This window comes from Panthera pardus, unplaced genomic scaffold (assembly GCF_024362965.1).
Source record: "Panthera pardus isolate Hobbes unplaced genomic scaffold, ASM2436296v1 HiC_scaffold_18, whole genome shotgun sequence".
NCBI lineage: Eukaryota > Metazoa > Chordata > Mammalia > Carnivora > Felidae > Panthera > Panthera pardus.
This window is the reverse complement of record NW_026526743.1, coordinates 31,437,443-31,464,628: the sequence shown is the minus strand read 5'-3', so window position 1 is coordinate 31,464,628 and position 27,186 is coordinate 31,437,443. Positions and strand designations below refer to the sequence as shown.

Below are 27,186 nucleotides of genomic sequence, written 5' to 3'. Positions count from 1 at the left end.
AATCTTGCTTTTCTTTCAAAACTGTAGGTCTGCTGACTTGTTTCTAACACAACTTCCTTCTTCTAGACAAAGATTCTTCTGGAATATCTCAAAGGTATTTATAATAAGATAAAGGACAGGCTAGAGCTGACGGTAAGGCCCCCCTCCCCACCTCACCCCCGGCCAAACGAACTAGAGCAAATAAGGTACACAATTATTTTATGCCATATCTTTTCCAGGAAAAAACAAACCAAGACGGAAATTACTGACACTCCCATCTGAGACCAGGGGTTCCGATTCACATCTGAAATGCTGTGATGGGCTGCTAGTCGAAGGAATCCAAAATAAATTCCAGCAGCCAAGGCTACAACAGCACCCCAGGGTAAAGTAGCAGGATCTTCACACATCAATCTGAATCCTAGTGTCGCTAAAATTATTTAAAACAACCCCCTTTGTCTATCGGAAAGAAAACAGAACACGTGTGAAAGGTGCATGTGTGCGTGCGCAGACGTGTGTCTGTGTGTGTGTGTGTGTGTGTGGATCTAACACAGGCTAGCGAAATGGAGCTAAAGCCTATGGAATCAAATCAAGGCTAAAACAGCAACCTTGGTTGTTTATTCCAGTTTTTCTCTGCACACGCTAACAAGAGTGAAGAGAAATGGCAAGCCTTTCACTTGGAATTTCCAGGCTCCCGTCACTGTGTCTCACCATGTTCGGTGTTTTTCGCCTTGTTCCTATTGTGTGCAGAGCAGAGGCACCTGAGCCATCCTCTTAACATGCCGGGGATGTAACAGGCACATCCTAGTACTTGGTACCAATAGAGCTCAAGTCTCACACAGCTCATGTAAGGGTTAAAAACAGAAAGTCCTACCCACTGGTTCGCTCTGATGTTCCTGGAGATATTGTCACTGGATGTATCCTCAGTAGAATTCTATTCAACACCTCTGTCTTTAAGTACAAAGCTGTAGGCTGTAGCAGCTTTAAGAAACATAAGTATCCCTTTTTTCTGCTGCACAGTATCTGTGTGTGAAATTCTCTAAAGGGGTTTAAGTATTTACCCTGAACACTATCAGACGGTTTCTAAAATTTTCCTTATCCACTTGCAAAAACACTTCAAAGAGAATCATAAACATACTCCTTTGTGCTTTCGATGCACATTCTGTTTCTCAAGCTTAAGCCTGAATTCTCTTGGAATTGTAAATTTTTTTCCCAAAAAGACAGGAGACACAATGCTTTTTTTTTTTTTTTTTAATTCATTACTAAGTCTGCAGCAACTGAGGGAAAACCTGGAAAACTCTGTGAGAAATTTAGAAGGCAATCAAAGAAGGAACCAAAACCTGTTAGAAATTCATTGCTGAATTACACGTACAATTTCCCCTCAGATATTTTACTCTTAATAGAACAATACAGCTGTGGGGAATAGCAGTGGGTGGGTGGGGAGGGAGGAGAATGGAAAGAACCAATCTTCAATGAACACCTTTAAGATAATAAAAAATGGGAGCCATGGACTTTTAGCCCCTGTAGCTGAAAAGTGCCTTTTCTTTCTCTTTTTTCCCCAAATTTCCAAAGCCACATAAATACAGGGGTCCCCAAACTCAGTGTCTGTGTACATAATTTGAATTATTGGGTGCTTGTGACTGTTTACCTGCTTCCAATCTGTGCTTATTCTGAGCCACTCAGCACTGTACCAGTCCAAAAGGGGAGAAGGGAACTTAAATTTTCATTTAAAACCACCAGACATCTCCTACCAATTCCTAAATTACTATAATATACTCTGCTCCTAGATCAGAAATGCTAATGCTGAAAAATGGAAGACAGGGTGATGTGTGCAAATGTAATTTAGTATATACATCAACGGCATAAGGGATACACACACACACACACACACACACACACACATATAAATAGGAGTTGGTGACTTCACTATCAACAAGGACAAAAAGTTAACATTTATATCGCTTTCTTCCTCATACCCCCCAAAATCTTTAATCCTAGAAGATAGTTTAAAATGAACTTAGCTAATGGAACTGTAATAGAATAGCAAATACCACTACACTCAGTATAATTTCAGCACGTGAGAAAGCAGCCTCGTTCCTCTACTCAGCTACAAAGAATTTAATCTAACACACTGTGATGATAGGGTCATTAATCTCTCCAAAAACAAACAAAAAAAAAAAAACAAAAACAAAAACTGCTCTTCAGCTCAATCACTGCCTATGACTGTGTCACCTATACCAAGAAAGGCTCCACCAGACAGCAGTGGACAGCCACCTGGCATGAACTCTCCCAGATGGTTTACACAGGCCAAAATGACAAGGAAAAACACATGACTCATCTTGAAATTAAACTATTATAACTGACTTGTAAAGGACAACCTTTACGTCCGTAAGTCCATTTCCTCTCTTAAGACTTCAACAACAAGAAACTGGTAACAGAATTAAATAAAACACCTACTCACTTTCCACATCTCTCTGCTCTCCTGTGCCAAAATTTTAACGCAAATGGGTAGAATTTAAGTTACCTATAGCTTACCTAACATAATTACATGTTGTGTTTTACACCGTTTCAAAACGGATATATTAAAATGATCCCATCTTGGCTCCTACCCACTAAAGTCAATAAAGGTTATTAAGGCCAACTGCCATATAAATGCACTGTGGTCCCCAGCAAGAACTGTCAAGACATGAAATGCAATTCAAAACATTCGAAATGATCAGGACCTGGAAAAGCATGAAGAAATTTCTCTCCAGTATATCAATCATCAGTACTTCCGAAAATGTCGACTCCGGAAATTATCCTAGAATATTTCCATCGGATTACACTAAATTGACCTTTTGTTTTTTAAGGTCAAAAGGAAATGAATAAATGTCGTCAATTTAAGAGGCCATCGCACCTAGCATTCTTTTCCGTCTCATTGTGAATTTGATGGTGTTAAAACGTTTTTATGGGTAAAATAAATGTCAGTTTTGCAAAGCGCGATACCAGACCCTAAGAGACACATGGCCTATCCGTTGGATCTCTGGCTACAGCAAGACTTCCTCACCTCACGGGAGACTTCGGCTTTTCATATTTCTCTTTACCCAGAAAGCAAAGCTTGTACGGTTTCTTTCAAATGGTAACTCTCTCTTATCCTGGAGAGTCTCCTCCTAAGACGCTAATCTTGGTTGTGAGGTGGTGGGCTGGCCGGAGAAAATAAAATAAAATAAAATACACACATTTGAACAGTGTTCTGGCATTATAGTGCCTTCCTGAAGAGGGAGCAAAGAAGAGAGAAAAGGCAAGGCTAACTTCTTGGGTTGTAAGAAAGGGTTGTGTTGCTTCGGGCTCAATGGCTCATAAATTCATGAGGTAATATTCAGGGAAAATACGATATTTTATCAGAATGCCATTCAAATATAAGGTTTAACATTTACATCACAAGAGCAAGCACAGGGTAAAACTATCCTCGGGGAGAGAAATGGCAAGAATAAACAGTGTGATAAAAACAGTGCTTGCTGGGACAGGGAATGGGAAGCAAAGGCTGGAGGAGTTTTAGAGGCAGTGGACTAAACTTTTTGAAATATGCGACTGGTTATGACATGTGAAGCAATTACCATTAATGGAGGAAAGGCGATTTCAAAGCGCATTTTCCGTTCTTCTGCATCCAACCTGAGACTACACGTTCCAACCACAAAGTGGGGGGAGAAAAAAGAAAAAAGGCAACACAGAGACAGAGAGAAATCACAACACAAGTCCTGGTACGAGGGCCGTCCAAGGCTGCTTTACTCATAAGCAAAAGGTGAAAAGTGATGTGCGGATCGCCTGGGGTTTTTTTGTTTTGTTTTCACCGAAAGAGACCCACGCTACGGGGCAGCACAGACAAAATGCATTAATTAGAGAAGCCTTTCCACAACAGACACACATGCTTTTACCATTTTAAAAAAGCACAGAGATAAAGAAGAATCATTTGTCGAGAAGGAGAACGATTTTGAGTAACACATTCCCTGGAAGCAAAGGGACTACATTCAGAAACGCTGTTCAGATTAGTCTAATTCTATAGACTCCAAATGTGCACCAAACTGCACTTTTTATGTTAAATTGCTGTTGAATTTGTTAACCCACAACTGATTTCCTGTGTTATGGAATCTTGGAGATTACAGCTAACTTGAAGCAACAGGGATAATTCTTGACAGTTAATGGTACATTTGTATGCATTTTCCTGAAAGGCCGGCATCTTGAGGCCTCAAACAGGTAGCTCAACATTGCCCCCTACTGCTTGCAAGTGCAAACATATGAGGTGGGCTGGTACAAAGCAGGAATTGAACTGGCCGGGCCAGTTCACAAATACCAGATGGCATTGAGCTAACAGAGCCACAGAACCATAGGCTTGCCCAATGACTATGGTCTTCTGTCTCTTCCAATAGCAAAAATAAATTATTATGAATTTGTTAAAAGTCATTTAAAGAGGCTTGGAGCCATGCTTAAATTTAATTTAGAAGGATCATCCCTTTTATGTTTGGCCCAAACCTCCACTCTGCTGATAATGATCACCCTGAGGCTTGCTGAGGAGAGACACTGGGACCATTGATTTCACTCGGAACACTCAGTAATGCCACACCAACTGCAAGGAAGCTCGTTCTGGAGAATTCCCAAGACTGCTCTTCTTCTGGGTATTTTTTTACACAAGAGTTATAAAGTAAACAGAAGATATTCCATCTAACTGATGTGCCATGGTCCGATTAAAAAAAAAAAAAATGACAACTAAATCTTTTAAATGAATTCATAATGAATATAATCAGTAAGCTCACAATACCCAAGACTTCTCTTTAAAAGACAAAAAAAACAAAAAACAAAAAACCCTTGAACAAAAGTGGTGCAAAAATAAATTTTTATTTAGTGACGTATTTATTTATTTTACAAAATCAGTGAGTTCTTTTCTTATTAATTTGCCAATTCTAATACGTGGAGTCGTCAAGTTACAATCCCAAAGTCCACCTGATGTCTCAGACTCAAAGTCTGGTAAATAAAGAGGTTCTTCTAACTCATATGTAAATGGACAAGCCGAGAAGAACATCGTAAAAAAAATATGCCCTGTAAATGAAGTTGCCTTTATATATACATTCCATAAAAATGTAGCATACTCCACACAGGCTAGTTTTAGGAATAGAACTAAGGAGATTTAAGCATGGACTTTTCATTACTTCCAGCTCAGTTTTACAATGCTCGGTTTTATACTGAGGTTCAGGTCTTTGGCGGAATCCATTTTTGTGATACTCTTAGTACAATAAAAGAAGGATTATTAACATTCCTTCCTCAGACACAGATCCATCGAAAGGCATGATTTAAACATCCGAAGAGATGTCTGGAAAGCTAGGGTCCAGATTCCGACCTGGACTTTCAAACTAAGACCCCTCCAGGGTGGTGACTTGGTATTTTCATTATAAAACCTCGGTTTTATAACAGAGGTTGGCCACAGCTCCCCACTTGCGCAGATCGGATCCTTGTTTCCAGAACAAGTCTGAGTCTGTGCGGGCACCACCTCCAGGGTGCAGCAGGCTTTTACCACTTTTCCACTACATTTCAAGTTCAACGGTCTGGAGGCAGAGCAGCGAGGCAGTGAAGGGCGTGACCCTAGAGCCAGCCTTCCTGGGTTCAAATCCCCGTTCCCCCGCTTATGAGCCGTGTGATCTTGAGGAAGTTATGGAAACCTTTTGTGGCTCAGTCTCCTGGTTTATGAAATGGAGAACCATCATACCTACTTTATGGGGTTGCCGTAAAAGTTACATAAGTGATACATAAAACATTCAGAATAGTGCCTGGTCCTTAATAAGTATCAGATAAGGGTCTGCCATTACTGCTATTATTTAAATTGAGACTTAATTCAAAACTGGCAAGTGGCCTCAATTTCGCCTTCCAGCTATGCTTCTGACTCCCCCCCCCCACCCCCCCCACCCCGATCCCTTGCTCTGGCCGCGCTGGACTGCCCCATTTCCAGTCTCGTTTGTACAGTTCCTGGAGCCTAATGCTCCTCTCCCAATGCCCTATCTGACCCTACGCCTCCCCATACAAAGTCCCCAAAGGCAACATCTGCTGTTTCACAACAGTCCTGGTCCAGTGGCCTGAATTTAATACTCCCTCCTCTGGCCTGTGATTTTTTTTTTTTTTTTTTAATCTCTATTACAGGCTTTCATTTTAGCTAATGTAACACCTGGCTATATTCATGTCTCTCTCCTTGTTAAACTGAATGCAGCAGTTAAGCTACAGAGCCAGACTGCCAGGGTCTCCATCTTGCTCTGCTGCTTACTCTGTGACCTTGGGCGAGGCACCTAATTTCTCAATGTCTCAGTTTTCACATCTATAAATTAAGGCTCATAAGGGTTTTTACACCTCGTAGGGCTGCTGTACGAACTTTAGAAGTTAATACAGGGAAAGCCCTTAGAACAGTGCCCGGTGCATCTAAAAATGCAAAGGCATTTTAAATCTTACCGTTCCATCGTGGTTCCCTCCTCGTCACTTCCTACCGTGCGTCCAGCATGGTGCCGTATATGTGGGAAATACTCAAGAAAACGCCCACTGAACTCAAGGGAGCTTGTCCTGGCAAAATCCTGGCTGTTCCTGGCGAACAGTTACCTAACTCAATAATTTGGGATAATGAATTATGTATTTGCCTATGCAAATGAGGCAGCAGAGGGGTCACACAGCTCGGCGTCCCAGAAAATGTGGCCCCGGACCTCAGGTACTTACCACACCTTCCATCTTCTTCCACAGTTCTTCCAGTTGGGCCATGGGCTGACACCACCAATCACTGCATTTTCTGTATCGGTTGCCTTGAAACCAAAACTGTCTCAGCCACTCGAACTCAACCTGTGGGCCATAAAGAGAAGGCAGTTGTTACAATGCCTTCATGAGGGGCAATCAAGGACAACACTGTCACCCGATTCTCCTCCAGTAACTTAATCGCCACAGGGTGAGAAAAGCTCGGCCTAACTGGTTTCCAGTAGAACTTGGGGAGTCTCCAGAGCATTTCTGCAAAGCCAAGAGAAAAGCAGTCGTAAGGGGCTCCTGGGTGGCTCAGTCAGTTAAGCGTCGGACTTCAGCTCAGGTCATGATCTCATGGTTCGTGAGTTTGGGTCCCGCATCGGGGTGAGCTCGAGCCCCGGGTGAGCCCCATTTCTCTCTCCCCCACCCCTCCCCGCCCCTCGTGGGATTCTCTCTCTCTCTCTCTCTCTCTCTCTCTCTGCCCCTGGTTCACTTGCACCCTCTACCTCTCTAAATAAATAAATAAATAAATAAATAAATAAATAAATAAATTTTACAAAAAGGCAAGACAAAACACAAATACTGAGATCCTGAAGTATACAGCAGCCTGCGCAATGTGGGACAGGGAAGATAGAATCAAAATATATCTTTATTAAACATCTTTATTAAACACTGATATTTAGAGCAAAACAGACATATATTATGAGACAGCCAATTTCAAGATCTCTTAGATTTAAAATAAATACAGAATTTACCATGGACCAGGAGGAGCTGGTGAGAGTCCTAGCCCTTATAACTAAACAATGCAAAGTTAATTATGGGGCATCCATTAAACCTACAGCCATTCAAATTGTTACTTTTCAAGTCAGGGCACATGTCAATAGGTAGAAAGAACAGTGAAGGCATTAACAATTGCTTTTCCTTCCTATGAACCTATAGGGTTATTATTATGGTTATTATTTGCCTCCTTAACATTCCTCCTTCTATTCTAGCAAAACCTCACTATTCACTTGGTAACCGACCCCCTTCCCCAGTCTCAGTCCACGTGGTCCGGGTAGATCTCCAGCCCCAACACCAGGGATGCAGTGTGTGACCCAAGTGTCAGCCAATCAGCCCCCCACATCTCTCTAGTCACAGAACTGGGTATGGAGACAATTGCGGAATGTTCAATCACAGTTAAGTCTAGATCCCATGAGAAGATCCAGGAAAAGCATTCTATATCCATGTCACCACCAAATGGGAAAAATGGAGACAACCCAGTAGGAAGCAACTGCAAGATAAAAAGATAAAAACCAGGTGCTGGTGATACCACCTGGCTCTTGACCAAGCTATTCCTGAAGTCTTTTATTTATTTATTTATTTATTTATTTATTTATTTATTTATTTATTTATTTTTTAAACCTATTTACATTTTCTTTAAGGCTTATTTATTATTTTTGAGAAAGAAAGAGACAGAGAGAGAGAGAGAGAGAGAGAGAGACAGTGCAAGCAGGGGAGGGGCAGAGAGAGGGGGAGACACAGAATCTGAAGCAGATTCCAGGCTCTAAGCTGTCAGCACAGAGCGCAACGCAGGGCTCGAACTCACAAACCGCGAGATCGTGACCTAAGCTGAAGTCGGATGCCTAACCAACTGAGCCACCCAGGAGTCCCAGAAGCCTTTTATACTTAAGCCAATTCAGGTTGAGGTTTTTTTTGTCCCTTGCAAATGAAATAACCCCAATGTATGTAGAGGAGAGGCTGAGTAAAGCTTTGGAAGGGTAAGAAATTGTTTTCTATCCACTTTCCAAATCTTCTAAAACTCATCTTCACCTTGAAAAATCAAATTTTACAGGGGCACCTAGGTGGTTCAGTCGGTTGGGCGTCCGACTTCGGCTCAGGTCATGATCTCACGGTCTGTGAGTTCGAGCCCTGTGTCGGGCTCTGTGCTGACAGCTCAGAGCCTGGAGCCTGTTTCAGATTCTGTGTCTCCCTCTCTCTCGGCCCCTCCCCCATTCATGCTCTGTCTCTCTCTGTCTCAAAAATAAATAAACGTTAACAAAAATTTTTTTTAATCAAATTTTACTGTCAACGTACAACTCTATTTATCCCCACAACTCTTCTGACCTCTGCCCTCTAAAGAAATGTTGAGCTTTCACAGCTTAGAGGTTAATGTTGGGTCGTCTTGACTTTTGCTACGGTAATCGTGTTCCCTAGACAGTCCAACTAGTACAACCTTTACCTGTTACCACAAAGAATTTCTGTATTTATCCATATTGAACTTTCGCGAGGCAAACAAAAGCAACTTGTGAAGATTTACCAATGGTGAAAATGGCTCAAATAACTAACCTGAGAACACCCAGTCATATGAAAGGGTTTCAGTTTACATTAACTAAATGTTTGTTTGATATGTAGAACTGATTTCAGTTAAAGCTGTTTAAACAGAAAAAAAAAAAAAAAAAAGGAATGTGGACAATATTAAGACAATAGCTGCCGAAACTTATCTGTGGTATTTAGAGACAGTTGGTAACAGCAGTAAACCACACTGCTTTGAGAGGAGAGCGAACACAGGGCAGTTCAACTTCTCTGAAGATGCAGGTTTCATATTACTCACTACAAGAAGAGTTCTATTTAATAGATTTTGTGTGAAATTGGTTCCCATTATGGGAACAGCCTATTAGCAAAGCATCACGCCCGATGTCAGGGCAAGCTGCAAAGATTTCAAAAGGTTTTCTTATCTGGGGGCTGGTTATTTTCATTGGTGAAGACAAAACTTATAAGCCCTGGCAATCGTGGTATCCCAAGAAATAAAACAGATCAGCATATGTAATTAGTTTATTCAACCTTTTGGGGTACACTAGGGTCTAGATTTCCGTAAATTAAAGCCGCAGAAGGAAGGAGAGGGGCATACCTGGAGACTCTGCTATGAGACAAGAATGCAAAGGAGGACCCCATCCATTTTAATAAATCAGGACTTCAGCTTCCTCCTTAGGTGCCCAGCTATCAGTTGAAGCAGACGGTGCCATGATTAAGAATAAGGAAGCGGGGCGCCTGGGTGGCTCAGTTGGTTAAGTGTCCGACTCTTGATTCGAGCCCAGGTCATGATCTCATGGTTTGTTTGAGCCCTGCGTCGGGCTCTGCGCTGACAGCGTGGGGCCTGCTTGGGATTCTCTCTCTTTCCCTCTCTCTCTGCCTCTACTCTGCTCACTCTCTCTCTCTCTCAAAAAATATTACATAAATAAACTTTGTAAAAAATTTAAAAAAAAAAGAATAAGGGCCCTGGAGCCAGTTCAAACTTGGACTCCGGTACCAAATGGCTATGTCACCCGTAAAATAAAGACAATCACATAATAACCACATAGATTTAGAGTGAGGACTAGTGAGTTAATAATGAATGGGCTACTATATGCCAGGCACTTGCCAGATGCTAAGAAAGCAAACTGAACAAGGCCTACAACTTATTGTCCCCAAGGATCTCACAACGTGATAAAATTTTCTTAGCAAGAAAAGTTTTAACATCCATGTCAATTCATGGCCACCCCCCTTCCAGAGAGGCCAGTCAGTAAAGTTCAACGCTGAGCACTTACTCCCGGCAGAGTTTTATTCATGAGTTGAAGTACTTCCCATGAGATACAATCTTTCTGGGCATCAAATCCACTGGCATGTATTTTATTCGGTTCTATAACCTGACTTTTTCATTTCAATGTTGTGGGCAAAAAAAAAAACATTACAGGATTTTAAACAAATGTCACCCTCGCCATTTCCCCCACTGCCAACAGACGTCGTTGGCTGCTTCCTTAAAATTAATTAAGGAAGCATAGAATACTTCCAGCCATTTGATTCAGAGTTTGAGTTACAAAAACAAACAAACAAACAAGAAAAAGTTATTTTCATTTTTTTTCCCCTAAACCGCGGGGTTAAGAAAAGAAAGCTGCAGGGTGGATACCCCACGAAAGCTGAAGCGTCAGGACTCGGAATAGAATGGAAGCCTTATCGCTTCCGGGGTTGAAAAAACAATCAAAGGTCAACCGTAGTGACTGACCAATAAAGTTCTAAGCATGAAAGGAGTAGGGTCTTCATCCCTTCTCCAGGGTGCACCCAGGGTTCCCTCCCTCCCCCCCCCAACCCCGCACCGGGAAGCTCAGAACTATCAGAGCAGAACCTAGAGACAAACCCTGAGGAGGGTAATGGCTGCCTTGGGGCCACGAACACTCCACGGGTGATGCAGATCCCCAGAGATGGGAGCGTCAAGGAGACAACACATAGCAACTCTTTTGAGGTTCTCTCAGAGCTCACGATGCTTAGACACCAAACTCCCACCTTCTGGACAGCCCCTTCAAGGAAATTCACAATTATTCAATCTTTTGAGCAGCTACAATACAAAGATGAGCAATTAGCCAAGGCCTACTGACAACCTAGAGGCCTTGCAGGTTCCTGAAGGGCCTTCTCAATCATCAGTAAAAAATGAAAACATGCTCACAATAGTGTCCGTTTCACAACAGGGACTGCTGGGACAACTGTCCTTCATCACCCTCTTAACTAATCTGTACCTGGAACGGTCTCAGAGAAGATCAGTCAAGAAAAACTTTTCCCCTAAAAATGTCTAGGAAAAGTCTGAAGGGGAAGAAGAAACGGAATCCACCCACCTACCTGAAACCTCAGGCATTCAACAGCAAAGTTCAAAATCGTGACTTATGAGACGCTACCTCACCATTCATTGTAAACGCCTCCATCACTTCCACAGGTAGGCAACTGTCATCTACTTTTCTCTGCCAAGTCAGTGGGGGGCTCTTGATTTGGTCCCAGCTCAGCTCACGCAGGTTCCTCAGGGGATGCGTGAACATGCCCGCTGGGGTTAATGTCTCACCACAACACCTGAAATAAGTTATTTCACTGAGCAAGATGTTAGATGAGGGAGAGATGCTAATGTCCAATCTACTAAGAGCTACCCCATGAAGGCTCTTTCCCAGGAACTCCGAGGAAGATGCAGGTCTGACCAGACCAAACCATTTTTTTTTTTTTAATGTTTATTTATTTTTGAGAGAGAGACAGAGAGACAGAGCATGGGCAGAGAGAGAGAGGGAGACGCAGAATGCGAAGCAGGCTCCAGGCTCCGAGCTGTCGGCACAGAGCCCGACGTGGGGCTTGAACTCACGAACCGTGAGATCATGACCTGAGCTGAAATCGGACGCTTAACCAGCTGAGCCACCCAGGTGCCCCAGACCAAACCATTTTTAAGAAGGAAAACAGCATAATAACATGCAGGAGGGTTCTGCTTATCAGTGAACAAAAACCTTTGCTAAGCATCTTTAGTTAGGAAAAAAAAATACCTTCTAAAGGTACTCAGGTCTATTCCCCACAGTTCCCAAACTGCTTAGTTAGAAACCATCTAAAGGAAACAAGCCACATCTACACCCACAGAGCCTGAAGGCCCGCAACACATAAAACCCAGGGCTTCATCCTGTAATTGGTGCAGCAAAGGCACATGGCCTTTAAGATAGAGGAAATCGAACAATAAAGAACCCAGGGGGAACGATCATGGACCACGTATGATGCTATTGTTTCACAACAGGACATGGTAGAAAGTGATCATGTCAGTGCTCGATCCCAGGCCAGCACGTAGGGCCAAAGAACAGTATATGATAACGTGCTTTGGCATATGGAATTCATATGAAGGAGGTGGCCTTGAAGAATCAAAGACTGGGGGGCTGGGCAAGGTGAGCACACACCATATTTAGATTCATGATCTCTCTCTGCCTTCGATTTCTAGACTAGCTTCAGGGGGCTAAGGCTTCTGATACATGTCTATCCCACTTTGCTAAGGTATACAGTGTCAAAAGCAGCCAGTCACTTGCTGAAGCTACTGGGCTCAGATGACAATATTCTACTATTAGATAAACAGTGTGATTTTACAGATTTCCCCCGCCCGTTGATGATAACAAAACATCTCGGCCAGTCACAGAAGACCAATATGGTGGGGCGAGGGGGGGGGGGGGTTGGTGGCGGCGCAGGGAATAACTCATGTTGAGTGTTGAAAAGAGCACCCATTCAGCTGGCCTGAATCCTGACATTGCAAGGTTTGTAGAGAAGGAAAAAATCGGAATTTCTTTACTACAGACCAGAATTTCTTTACTGCAAATATGGAGGAAGACATAACTTTGCTCCCAAGTCTAATTCAGTGAGGTCACCGGGCCCATAAAACGCTTATCTTTCTTGAGGTTCTAGCTATCAGCAGTGTCTCTACTTAAGGACAGATAGGAGAGAAAATGGGGCACTTATCAGGTACAGGGAAGGGAAGAAAGTCAGTCCTGAGTGCAGCTTATTAGCATTAGAAGTGGTTATTCTTTCCTTGAAAGGAAGAATTTCTTTGCCTTTTGTTCCAGAGATTGTGGCAATGTTTCACAAGGTATGGGGCAGTTCGCAAGATCCTAAATATCTCTTTAAAGACACTGTATGACCTCGTGGGAGCAGACATGGTTTCTCCTCTGCTCCAAAGCCCTCAGTGGCTCCCCACTTCCCTCTGAGTAAACAGGAAAGTGGTTGTCCTCATGGGGAACTCCAAGGACTGATACAATGTGCTATTCCCCAGGCCCCTAGAACCACCTCTGTGACCTCATGTCCTCGAACTCACAGCCTTGCTCCTGCCATTTGAACTAGACTGTCCCTTACCTAGTCTGGAAACACCAGGCATTTTCCTACCTCACAGTCTTTGTGGCAGTTTGTCCCTCCACCCGAAATACTGTTCCCCAGATATCTACGTGGCTTCCTCCTCATCTCTTTCAAGTCCCTGCTCACAGCACATCTTCTCAGTGGGGATGTTTTCTAGTTATCTCAAGAACCTACTATATGATGAGCAGGTGTATTAAGTTTATTATCTGTCCTCTCCCTGGCCTAGGATGCCTAGTTTACTCTCATAAACTACCGTAAACTTTACATCCTAAAGCACACAGAAGAGTGCCAGGCACGCAATCAGTAATTACTTGCTGGAAGGATGAAAGAGAACATTTTTGTGTTCCAAATTCTCCGCCGATCCTTCCAATCCGAACAAAGAGAGAGTCTCGGGTTGGTGATAACCTTCAACAATTCTCCATGACTCGGGAACCTCTTTTTTCCTTTTAAAGTTTTTTTTTTGTTTTGAGATCTAATTTGCCTGCCACAAAATTCATCCATTTTCAACGTCGAATTCAATGACTGTTAGAAAACACAGGAGTTGTAGGCTGCTCTCCCTGCTTCCCATGAATAATGGAGACTTCAGGCTCAGAGCCTTCTCCCGGCGAGAGAATCTGCTGGAAGGTAGTAACACTGCTCTGTTTACACTGGCGAGATCTCTCTGGTTCCTTTTTCTTTTGGCTAGTGATACTGGCTCGCTTCTTAAAGTGGTAATACAAAGCTTCCTTTTCAAAGAAAATTTATTTACATAAAAATGAGCCGAGTTTTTAGAAGTATTAAGTAGACAACAATATGCACAGTCCAAAGATAAAGCAAAAGGCTGAGAGGGTGTTCCTGAGAGCAGCACAATTGGTGGAACATTGGCTGGTGGGATCCAGAGCTGCTGGTCTCACAGACTGCAGACCCACACCTCATTCTGTAAACAAAAAGCGAGGTACGGACACTTGCTCCTGGGGTCCGCCCACCCTTCCCTTTGGTCCTTGCAGAAAGACCATTCTTCATGGGTCTTGTGCTTCTGTGCACCTGTGAGCAAGATACTGACTTCCCTCTATCTCAGCAAGAATGGTTGGTATAGAGAACAGCCTTGGAAGATATAGCTCATCTCCAGAACAACGGGCAGGGATGCTAACAGACTTGGAGGATAAAGACGGTGTCTTGTTTGGAACAAATGTCAGCCATGCTTACTGCCTATTATAAGAGATTCGGGTTCCCTTTGTTCTTCTCCTATAACCCAACCCTTGCAGGTGCATATGTAACCGGGCCTGCTCTGTGCTGCCCCGTGGAAAGAGAGGCTTGTACAACTGGCACAAAAATGCTGATACTCCAGCTGCTGCTATCGTTGTAAGTAATAAACTATTCTTTATCTCTCACTGAGGAATTTCAGGTCTTATACCCATATGAAATTACGGCAGATCAACTTGTTAGCTTGCAGGCAGTTTCCCGGTTCCTGAAAGTCCTCACCTCATTGTGGATTTCCTCTCCTTGTTTCAGAACCGCGGGCTCAAAGGATTTCAAAGAAACATCACCACCGTCTGCCCCGTCACGGACATTCTGCAGAGCCACCTGGCAGCGCTGTAAGATATAATCCAAGGTTCCGGTGGAGCACTGCAGAGACAGAACCAGCAATCAAGATGAGGAGCAAAATTCCAGTTCACCATCGACTCGTCCTAGGGGTATCCACATTTGTCCCTTGTCCATTACGTTCACCTGTTGCCCCCACAGCTCAGCCCCTATTCAACTTAAGAAATACTATAGTGGCCGGCTCACTGGGCTCTGTGTTGCCAGCTTGGCCTCACTTGGGCCACTCTTCTGGCTGGTTTTCTTTCATTATATGGGCCTTATATCTCAAAACAGTGGGCTCCCTGAGGCTAAAGCCATGTGTGTGTATACACACACACGCACACACACACACACACACACACACTTTTATTGTATATTTCTTTTTTTTTTTTCATTTTTTTAACGTTTATTTATTTTTGAGAGAGAGACAGAGAAAGCGCGAGCAGGGGAAGGGCAGGGAGAGAGGGAGACACAGAATTGGAAGCAGGCTCCAGGCTCTGAGCTGTCAGCACTTGAGCTCACAAAATCATGACCTGAGCTAAAGTTCGAATGCTTAACTGACTCAGCCACCCAGGAGCCCCTTATTATATATTTATTTCTACGCATATTGCAGCATCTAGAACCAAGTACTAAATGTAAAAGAAACTTAGTGAGTAGTTACTGGACGAATCACTAATTAACCAATACGTCAAAGACACTGACTTCATTGTATAAGTGCCCTGGACCTCACAATGGGAAAGAAAAGTAACCAGCCTGATCAGTTCAGCGGTCCACAAAATGGAACTGGAACGGTAACGGCACACACAAAAAAGTGAAGTTATAAGCACAGGGCAAAGGACTCATTTTCCTTTTCTGCAAAAACCATAGAGTTCACGGCCGCAAGTCCTTGGTAGAACAGGTTCTTCTAATCATGGAGAACACATGGCTCATGCCCTCAGGGCTTGTTCAAAGGCCTCACTTGGTAGCTTGGTGTGGGCAGGGGCAGATAGCTAGTTCGTCCCTCTCTGTGTCTGTGGGAGAAAAGCAGAGGTCAAATGGACAAACTCCTCCTCTGAATGACGTATGTCAGAAAAAAAGAGGATGCGGACGGTGGCAACGTGATTTCCTAGAATGATAAAGAGCTACAAATGTCCTTTAGACCCGGTGAGGAAAAGGTATCACGCAAGTGTTTTTATTTGAATACGTATAACTCAAACAGATGTCTTAGAACCTTCTAGTGCCCTGGTATAAAAATCAGTTGGGCGGCTACCGCCATTTTACGCAATGTGTCACGTATAAGCCTGGGAAAAACAAAGTTACGGTGACAAAAACAGAAGCCTGACTAATATGTATTTTAATATGAAGACCTCAAAGTGCCGGGAGCACATCGGCAGGCAGCTCCAATTTGCTACCTAGAAAAAACAAAAAGGGGCGCTGAGTCATCACTCACTTTTGTCCCTGAGCCACTCCTACAACCTCTTATTAAAAGACATTCTGTCTATAAACATGTTGTATTCACACCTTTACTTTCCCAAGTATCAAGTGACCTACATGAGAGGTTACAATGCATTTATCCCGACAAAAGACTGGAAACAACCTGCATTTCCCATCAAAAGGGGACCCCTTAAATAAACTATGGTGGAGCCACATGGGGGACTTTTTTTTTTCCTGGGTGGACAGAGCTTTATCTGTTGTAAAGAGCCCACAATGAGGCCTATTTTTTTGGCAGAGGTTGGGGGAACAATTTTATTGAGACATTATTCACATGTCATAGAAGTCACACATTGAAAGCATACAATTTATCGTTTTTAGTATATTCACAGTTAGGCAACCGTTTTGTTTTGTTTCTAATTTTTTTTTTAACGTTGACTTATTTTGACAAAGAGAGAGAGAGAGAGACAGAGTGCGCAGGGGAGGGGCAGAGAGAGAGGGAGACACAGAATCCGAAGCAGGCTCCAGGCTCCGGGCTGTCAGCACGGAGCCCCACGCGGGGCTCGAACTCAGGAACTGTGAGATTGTGACCTGAGCCGAAGTCGGACATGTAACTGACAGAGCCACCCAGGCTCCCCTAGGTGACCGTTTTAACAACTAATTTTAGAATATTTTTGTCATCTCCCCAAAACACACTCTGCACCCCTGTACAAACTCTGTGTCTTCTCCTCCCCTTTCTGCCAACCTTTTTTTTAGCAGCTATTATGAATCAAGCTACCAAGAACATTCATGTTTCCTTTTTTTTAGCAGCTATTATGAATCAAGCTGCTAAGAACATTCATGTAGAAGTTTTCATTTCTCTTGGGTATGGAACTGCTGGGTCGTACGGTATTGAAAATCCTGAGGAAGCGTCGCCGTGTTGTCCAAAGTGGCTGAACCATTTTATATTCCCTCCAGCAGCACGTGAGGGTTCCAATGTCTGCACATCTTCCCCAGTACTTGTTACTGTGATTTTAATCATCGCCATTCTAGTGGGTGTGAAGTGATATCTCACTGGGGTTTTCATTTGCATCTTCCTGATGACTAATGATGTTCAACATCTTTTCATGTGTTTATTGGCCGTTTGTAGACCTGCTTTGCAGACATGTCTATTCACATCCTTTGTCATTTAAAAATATTGGATTATGTATCTCTTTAATTAATGGTTGTAAGCGTTATTTATATATTCTAGACACGAATACCTTGTGAGACAAGTCATGTGAAACTACTTTCTCACATTCTGCAGTATCTCTTTCCACTTTCTTGACGGAACCTTTTGGAGTATCAAAGTTTTTAACTTTGATGAGGCCCAATATATCTATTTTTTCTTTGGTTGTTTGTTCTTGTGGTGTCATGTCGGAAAAAAATCATTGTCTACTCCAAGACTTATATATTGATAAGCAGTTATCACCAAGGCTTACTAAAACCAAAGTGCAGAATAGTATATAGAGTAGGCTACTATTTGTATAAAAAATATCAACACATATTTGCTTGTATATGTATTAGGCATCACTGAAAGAAAACTAAGAATCTGATGACACTGGGTACCTCTGGGGAGAAGGAGCTGGTTGGCTTTAGAAGAAAGAGAGAGACTTGAAACTATTTATTCTTAGGTTCTTTTTAGGTTTTGAACCATTTGAGTAACTACCTATTCAAAATATAATGATATATAAAATTTAAACTTAAAAAAAAAAAAAGATATTCAGGAGAATGGAGTTCTTCTGTTCCAACCGGAAGAAAACTAAAATCAGATAAAGGTCAAGAGCCATCAGACATAATCTAGTCACATGTAACCAAAAAACTAAATAGATTTCTTCTCCGATTAACTAAAACGAATTTCAGAACATCGCTTCCTTAAGACAGTCTGTTTCCTACATATTTTGAATAGGCAGAAAATTGCAAATCATTTTGTTTGCAACAGGTGAAACAAGAAAGAAGACATTTTTATAAAGTAAGTGAGGGCTATAATGCTGCATGGATTTTCCCCTCTTCTATCGAGGGAAACAGCAATGTAACTTTCATGTCAGAAAAAAAGTCTTTTCCCTCTTTTATTACTGAAAACAATAATATATCATGAAATAAGAATTTCTAAGTAAGATAAAAACATGATCCTGTCATCTTTCCCTATTTTTATTATTTTCATTGCACGTGAGTCTTTGTCCACACAGTTGTGACCAGTCAGTACACAACAGTGTATATTCTGTTTTTCTCTGTATGTAAGTATTCAAAACTACCATTTTCAATGATTGCTCATTGAGCTGATAATTTAATTAAGGAGTCATGTGCTACAAAGGCACCGAAGTTCTGCCCAACTTTTCACTACTCTTAATCACTCTAAACATCTTTGTATGTATATAGATATAAACATATATACACATATAAATATATACACATACATACAAATACGCATACACATACATACATACATACATACATACATACATATACATATATACTTCTTTTGAATGGTTTCCTAGGTTTGAGTCCAAAAAAATAGTGTTATGAGATCAAAAATATGAGTATTGGGGCGCCTGGGTGGCGCAGTCGGTTAAGCGTCCGACTTCAGCCAGGTCACGATCTCGCGGTCCGTGAGTTCGAGCCCCGCGTCAGGCTCTGGGCTGATGGCTCGGAGCCTGGAGCCTGTTTCCGATTCTGTGTCTCCCTCTCTCTCTGCCCCTCCCCCGTTCATGCTCTGTCTCTCTCTGTCCCAAAAATAAATAAAAAACGTTGAAAAAAAAAAATTAAAAAAAAAAAAAAATATGAGTATTTTTATGGTAGTTGAACACATCCCCACATAGTTCACCAAAAAGTATGCCAATTAGAAAAACTTCCAGAACTATATGAATGTATGTTTCACTGTAACTTTACCAGCATTGATCATCAGCAGTTTTGACTTTCCACGGAAATAAAAAATCACCTTAAAATGATGAGTTTATAAATAAAATGTGAATTGAAACACAGCCACACTCCTTTGATTCCATATAGTTTCTGGCTTCTCTGGAGTTACAATGGCAGAGCTGAGCAGTTGCCCCAAGATCTTACGGCCCATGGGCCACGGTTTGCTGACCTGATCTATACTTCAGAAAGCAAGATAGTCACATCGTTCACATCGGATGTGTCTAATTAGTAAAAAAAATATATCTTGTGGCTTGAACTGAAGTGCAGAGATTATAAAAGACCTAGATTTGAGATACTGGTTTTCTCCCAATAGCGTTACCATATATATCCACCTCCCTATTTAAAAGTGAATTAATGCTCGCGATGTTGCCTAAAAATGAGAAGATACAAATACAGCTGTGACTAAGCAGAAAATGCTAAACCTCAGGATATTCTGAAAGCACTGCTACTCTAATAAAATTGGTCTGCCTGGAAAAAAGGAAATAAGGCTGCAGGGGGACTGTTCAAACCGTACTCTGGCAGGCCCCTTTTGGAGGTCTGTGTAGGTACGGACTTTTTTTATGGCAGGAGGTGGAGGAGGAGAGTTTTAGTCCCTTATTTGCATTTGCCTGCTGGACCGCTCCACGGGGCAGCTCCAACCCAGCCTGTTCAAAACTGAATGCACTATCGTCTTCCCCTAATGTCTTCAACTGCCATTTCTACTAATGGTAACGGCATCCCTAAATCACCCAGGCTTGAGAGTTGGCCAAGAGCCTGGCACAGGGAAAGCATCGAATAAAGAGTAAATTCGTTCATTCTCGCATTCATTCTTATGTTCCTCCCTCCACTCAGACAGTCCTGCCGTCGCAACTTCCTGAGAGAACTTACTTTTAGGTCTCTAAGATAAGCACCTGTGTGTCTTTTTGTTTGGTATCTGTCTCCCCGACTCACATGCAAGTTCAACAAAGGTAGTGGCCAGGGTTGTCATGCTGATGATTCCATCTCTCAAGCCTGGAATGCTGCTGAATGCACAACAGGCACCCAAGTATGTACATATGTGTGTATGTATGTATGTACGTACGTATGTATGTTTTTAATGTTTATTTTTTAATGTTTATTTATTTTTGAGACAGAGAGAGACAGAGCATGAGCGGGGGAAGGGCAGAGAGAGGGGAAGACACAGAATCCGAAACAGGCTCCAGGCTCCGAGCTGTCAGCACAGAGCCCGACGCGGGGCTCGAACTCACGAGCTGCGAGACCATGACCTGAGCCGAAGTCGGAGGCTCAACTCAGGTGCCCCTTGGCACTCCAATATTTAGCTGAGTGAATAGAAGAGAGGAGAAAGGGACATGAGGAAGGCAGGAAAGAATGTCTGATGGGCTGGCTGGCATCTTGATTGAGTAGACACTCGTGCCCTCTCTGTCCCATAACAACGTGACCAGTTCACGAGAAAAGCTATGGACTTAACAAAAGACGTGCCACTGCCTTGCAGACTCAGTCTCAGGACTGAAAAGGTCTTGTGCTTGTGTTTCCCTGCTACTTTGTTGTATCCCTTCTGCCCAACTTCGCACCCTGATCCCCCTGTGGTAGGATGAAAAGTCAACCTACAAAGCAAAAGCATAGATAACAAGTTTGGATACAAGGTCAACTTGTCGTCCTTCTCATGATTATTCTCCTGCTCTATGGAACCCTTCTTAACTGATCACTTAGTACCCCAGGGTGACTATTCAGAGTTTTTCCTCACCTCTTAGGTTACCATTCTGAACTGGTCTAATCAGCTGACCATCAGCCACTGCAAGTGGTGGCAGAATTGAGCAATAAAGTCTGGGTTAGGAACACAACTGGGGAGCTCAGAAATTCCTTGGCACACTGTAACTTTCTCCTTAATTTACATTCACATGCCCAGAAGCCTGACCGAAAAGTTAAGGGAAATGTAAATTCCCAACCATCAGAGCCAGTCACAGCTAACACATGCACAAGCACACAAATCCACCCCATTTCCTGCTGGCCATCTCCTGTCCTTGACCTTGACAGATACAAACCCCTCAGAAAATCTCTAACTAGGAACACCTGCCGATGATGTTTTACCTTCTCCAAGAAACATAACCCCAAAGAAGCAAAATACACTTATCCCGTGCTGTGAGTACACTGTTTTTAAAAACTGTATCCAACACAACCCAAAGCTGAAAAAGCAAGTAAATAAAGGCTCGAGTCAAGTTCGATGGAAGCAATTTTCCTATCAACTACTCTTCCAAAACTCTATGTGAAATTGCTCATTCCAACCACTACTGTCACATCCAATTAAGTTTGAAACACATTTTTATTTACACTCACCTCTGCCACTCGGTGGGTGGAACTAAATCGAGGTGGTAAACCAGCCAAAACGCAGTGTTGGTGGGTGGCATTGAGATCATCTGTAGGAAAAATACCAAAAATTAAAGAAAATAAAACCACACACACACACGCATACATACACACACATTTATTAGTCACTATCATAAACCATTCAACAAAAATACAACGTAAACAGTAAATCCGTTATTCAACAACAACAGCCAAGGAATTAACACCTACTTTGAATTCTTTAAACCATTAGCTATAACTGGGATGACTTTGTATGTGCATAAGTATTACGGATAGACATCAAAACCATGACATGCCCAAGAGTAAAAGGGGATGTTAATTATTCGAGGACAACAAGTATAAACCAGGACGGTCTTTAGCAAACAGTACATATGGCTACCCTATTTATGTGTGGTCTTATGATGCCCTCCCACCACTAAGTTTACTATTTATGAACTTTCTCTTTCTCATGATACATCAAATTCTATCCATGCCTTTAGATAATAAGCCAATTTTTTTTTTTTACATTATTTGGGGTGGAACAGCTTTCATCTGAAAATCTACCTCTTTCTCTCCCCAATCAAAATATCAATTTTGCCCTAACAATTTTCCAGGCAAAAAACCAACCAACTCAGCAGTTGCAAAGTTTTGGCACTCAGAACAGAATTCAAGCCTATGGATTCACAACCCAAGAATGGAGTAGGTGGTGAATTCATCAGTTGAAAAATAAGCTTAAAACCACATGCAGTGGAAGAAAACCAATGGCCAAGTTGCTGCATATTCTAAGAAATGATGCCACAAGTCAGGCAAAAAATCTCTATCACCTCTGCTTAGGACATCACTCCCTCTATTACAAAGAAGAGAACTGAACAGTACTATTCCCCAGCAGTGTATGATTTCCCAGATAGGCAACAGAGGCTTCTTACCAAGATACCAAGACCCACAATGATTTATACTAAAAGACAAAGACCACCACACCCCTTATGTGTCAGGAAAATTAACTTCTAAACAAAATAACAGAAATGTGAAATGTCAACTGAAGGGCTCCTGCTTCTGAACATTCTGGAAGAACAGTGAGAAGGTCTGCCTTCCTACCTGAAGCAACTATTAAAGGGACCAACACTAGGAAACAAAGGTTTCTGACACTGGAAAACAGAGAAAGATATAATCCCCGGGATAGAAAAATAAAATGGGTGAGCCCTAAAGTTGCCCTAGCTTACTACCCGGAACAGTTTCGAAACCAGAATAGAGAGTGGGGAGTCAGACAGAACCCAGAGTTTTCAGCTTTCCTTCTTGCTGAGTTGCGAGGACAGAAACTGGAGCTTAGGAAGCCCAAGGCAACGAGGATATGTACAACAGAACACTGGAATAGAAGAACCTGCACGGACAGAAAACAAGCGGACATCGGCCGAAGGGTTCCTTCAAGTCTCTGGCTGAGCACTGACAAGGGCGTGTGTGAATGAAAACTTCCCAAGGACAGAAGAAGAAGCAGCAGCAAACAATAGGCTGAACAAATGTCAGAGCTCACACAGGGCTGGGGAGGTTTTGTGTTCTCAGCAGCTAGAATGGCTCCTGCTACGTGAGAGAATGGATAGAGTCCTTGGAGAAGCATCACCTTAGTAGCAGGGCTATATTAGTTCTGTGTCAAAGATCCGCTTGACAGCTTAAAAGCAAGCCTCCAAATGATTCAAGTTATTCCAAATAAGTTAATTAGTCACTAGAGCAAAGTCCAACGCTACTGAAAAGAATTTAACAAAATCAGACACCAAACAAACTTCACAATATCCGGCATCCATTCAAAAAGTAACAGAGAAGAGGGGTGCCTGGCTAGCTTAGTTGGCAGAGCATGCGATTCTCAATCTCAGGGTTGTAAGTCTGAGCCCCACGTTGGGTGTAGAGATGACTTAAGAGTAAAACCCTATAAAAAAAAAAAGTAGGAGAGGAGAAATGAAAGACATACATGACACATAGGTACATATAAGATATATAGGCATATATAGGTATATATTATATAGGTATATATAAGAAATACACATATCTTTCTTTTCTTTCACATATATATCTTTCATATATATAGAAATAAATGAAATGAAGCTATAAAGATGAAAAATGTAGTCTTTGGAATTAAAAAAAAAAAAAACCACAGTGAATTAGATTAACAGCACTTCTGGCACTGCAAAAAAAAAAAAAAAAAAAAAAAAAAAAAAAATCAGCGACCTAGAATACACAGAAATAGAAACCATCCAAAACTGAAGCATCGAGAGAAAAAAGACTACAGGTAACTGAAAAGGCATCAATGACCTGGGATACTATTTATCAGTTTAACATAAATGTAATTGGATTCTCAGAAGGGGGAGAATGATAGAAAAAAATATGTATCTGAAGAAATGATGGCCAAAGAGAAAAATCAGAACAAAGAACAAGGGCAACAAACAGAAAACATTAACAAATAAGGTAACTATTAAATCAATTATATTAGGGTCGCCTGGGTGGCTCAGTTGATTGAGTGTCCAACTTCAGCTTAGGTCATCATCTCATGGTTCATGGGTTTCAGCCCTGCGTTGGGCTTTGTGCTGACAGCTCAGAGCCTAGAGCCTGCTTCAGATTCTGTCTCCCTCTCCCTCTGCCCCTCCTCACTTGTGCTCTCTCTCAAAAATATATAAACATTAAAAAAATAAATAAATTATATCAATAATAATTCTCAATGTCAATGGAGTAAGTACACAAATTAAAAGACAGAGATTATCAGAGTGGATGCAAAAACAAAACCCAATTATACGTTGTCCACAGGAAATTCACTTAAGTATAAAGACACATACAGATTAAAAGTAAAGGGATGGAGAAAAAAATATTCTATGTTAACACTAATCAAAACAAAGCTGGAGTACCTATATGAATTTCAGACAGAGTAGACGTCAAAACAAGGAAATTATCAGGAATAAGAGGGCATTACATAAAGGAGTCAATCCTCCAGGAAGATACAACAATCCTTAATGTGTATTTGCCTTATAAGACAGAGTCAAATTATGTGAAGTAAATCTAATAGAATAGAAAGGAGAAATAGACAAATCCACTAATACAGTTGGAGACTTTAACACCCCCTATCAGAAACAGAAAGATCCATCAGGCATAGAATCAGTAAGGACACAGGTGAACTCAAGAATACCATCAATCAACTGGATATAACTGACTTCTACAGACTACCTCATCCAACAAGAGCTGAATACACATTCTTCTCAAGCTCATATGGAACATTCACCAAGAGAGATCACATTCTGGACACAACACACACACACACACACACACACACACACACACACATACACACACACACACACCAAAATTTAAAAGAATAGAAATCATACAATATCTGCTCTCAGACCATAAGAATTAAACTAGAAATCAGTACCATAAAGACAGCTGGAAAATCCCAAAATACTTAAGAGATTAAGCAGCATACTTCTAATTTACATGGCCAAAGAAGAAATCTCAAGAGAAATTTTAAAGTATTTTTAACTAAATGAAAATGAAAATACAACATCAAAATTTGTGGGATACAACAAAAGCACTTCAAAGAGGAAAATTTAATACACTGAATGCATATATTACAAAGGAAAGATCCAAACTCAGTAATAAAAGCTTCAACCTTGGGAATTTAGAAAATGGAGAGCAAATTAAATCTCAAATAAAAAGAAAACAATAATTAGAATAGAAATCAAGGAAATCAAAAACAGAAAACTAACAGAGAAAGTCAATGAAACAAAGCTGGTTCTCTGAAAAGATCAATAAAATCAATAAGCCTCTGTCCAGACTAAGAACAAAAGAGGAAAAACACAAATTATTAATACCAGAAACAAGAAAGGGAACATCACTACAGATCATATGGACATTAAAAGGCTAATAAAGTAATACTATGTATAGCTCTATGCCCACAAATTTGATAACAGAGATGAAACAGACCAATTCCTTTGAAAGACTAAATCTTCCAAAACTCACATAAGAAAAAGACAATCTGAATAGGCCTATTTGTACTAAAGAACGAATCAAAATTACTAACCTTCCTAAACAGAAAGCTCCAAGCCTAGATGGGTTCACTGGTGAATTCTACCAACCATTTAAGGAAGAAACTATGCCTATTCTTTACAGACTCTTCCAGAAGAAAAAAGTGGAAGGAAGACTTCCTAATTCATGCTATGACACCAGCGAAACCCTAATACCAAAAGCAGACAGATATTACAAGAAAAGAAAACTACAAATTAATATTCTCAAGAACATGGATGCAAAAATCCTCAAAAAATACAGTATTAGAAAATAGAATCCAACAATGTATATTTTATATACTTTTATATATATCTTATACACTTATATGCCACAACCAACTGAAATGTATCCACATATGCAAGGCTGGCTCAATATGTGAAAATCAATTAATATTTTGTCTCCTGTTTGTCCATCTGTTTTCGTTTACAAGGGCTACTCCAAAGAACAAATCAAAGCACACCTGGTGCAGGGTACAAAATATTACTACGAGTAGGGTAATAAAATAACCAAAGTCACAACAACAGAGAGCACATAACAATCCCCGAAAAAACACCTCCTCAAGGGCCAGACCCTGGACAGCATATGATCCTCCTTTAATATAGCAGTGCTCGCAGGTGCAGAGCACAAAAGCTTTTAAAATGCATAAGGGACAGAAAACCAGCCAAAATGACGAAAACGGAAGAATTCTCCTCAAAAGAAACTCCAGGAAGCAGCAACAGCTAACGAATTGATCAAAACTGATTTAACCAATATAATGGAACAAGAATTTAGAATAATACTCATAAAATTAATCGCTGGGCTTGAAAAAAGCTATGAAACTTGAAATCGGCCACAAGAAAAAGTCTGGAAAACCTCCAAAAGCATGGAAGTTAAACAACACCCTACTAAAGAATGAATGGGTCAACCAGGCAATTAGAGAAGAAATTAAAAAATACATGGAAACAAATGAAAATGAAAATACAACAATCCAAACACTTTGGGATGCAGCAAAGGCAGTCCTCAGAGGAAAATACATTGCAATCCAGGCCTATCTCAAGAAACAAGAAAAATCCCAAATACAAAATCTAACAGCACGCCTAAAGGAAATAGAAGCAGAACACCAAAGACATCCCAAACCCAGCAGAAGAAGAGAAGTAATAAAGATCAGAGCAGAAATAAACAATATAGAATCTAAAACAACAGTAGAGCAGATCAATGAAACCAAGAGTTGGTTTTTTGAAAAAATAAACAAAATTGATAAACCTCTAGCCAGGTTTCTCAAAAAGAAAAGGAAGAGGACCCAAATAGATAAAATCATGAATAAAAAATGGAATTATTACAACCAGTCCCTCAGAAATACAGGCAATTATCAGGGAACACTATGAAAAATTTTATGCCATCAAACTGGACAACCTGGAAGAAATGGACAAATTCCAAAGCACCCACACACTTCCAAAACTCAAACAGGAAGAAATAGAAAATTTGAACAGACCCATAACCAGTGAAGAAATTGAATCAGTTATCAAAAATCTCCCAACAAATAAGAGTCCAGGACCAGATGGCTTCCCTGGGGAA

General features: G+C 41.3%; 1 protein-coding gene across 4 annotated transcripts in view; it reads right to left on the bottom strand.

Moving 5' to 3' along the window:
- FTO (FTO alpha-ketoglutarate dependent dioxygenase) overlaps nt 1–27,186 on the bottom strand; it is a 391,598-nt gene that overhangs the window by 193,029 nt on the left and 171,383 nt on the right. For all 4 annotated transcript variants that reach the window (XR_008423371.1, XM_019455928.2, XM_053906114.1 and 1 more), the window contains exons 5-7: nt 21,583–21,662; nt 14,824–14,967; nt 6,703–6,822 (exon numbers count right to left, since the gene is read on the bottom strand). Coding sequence is in view for 3 of the 4 variants with exons in the window: in XM_019455928.2 (XP_019311473.1) it covers nt 6,703–6,822; nt 14,824–14,967; nt 21,583–21,662 (344 nt within the window). In the remaining variant the exon portion in view is untranslated. The remainder of the gene's footprint in view (nt 1–6,702; nt 6,823–14,823; nt 14,968–21,582; nt 21,663–27,186) is intronic.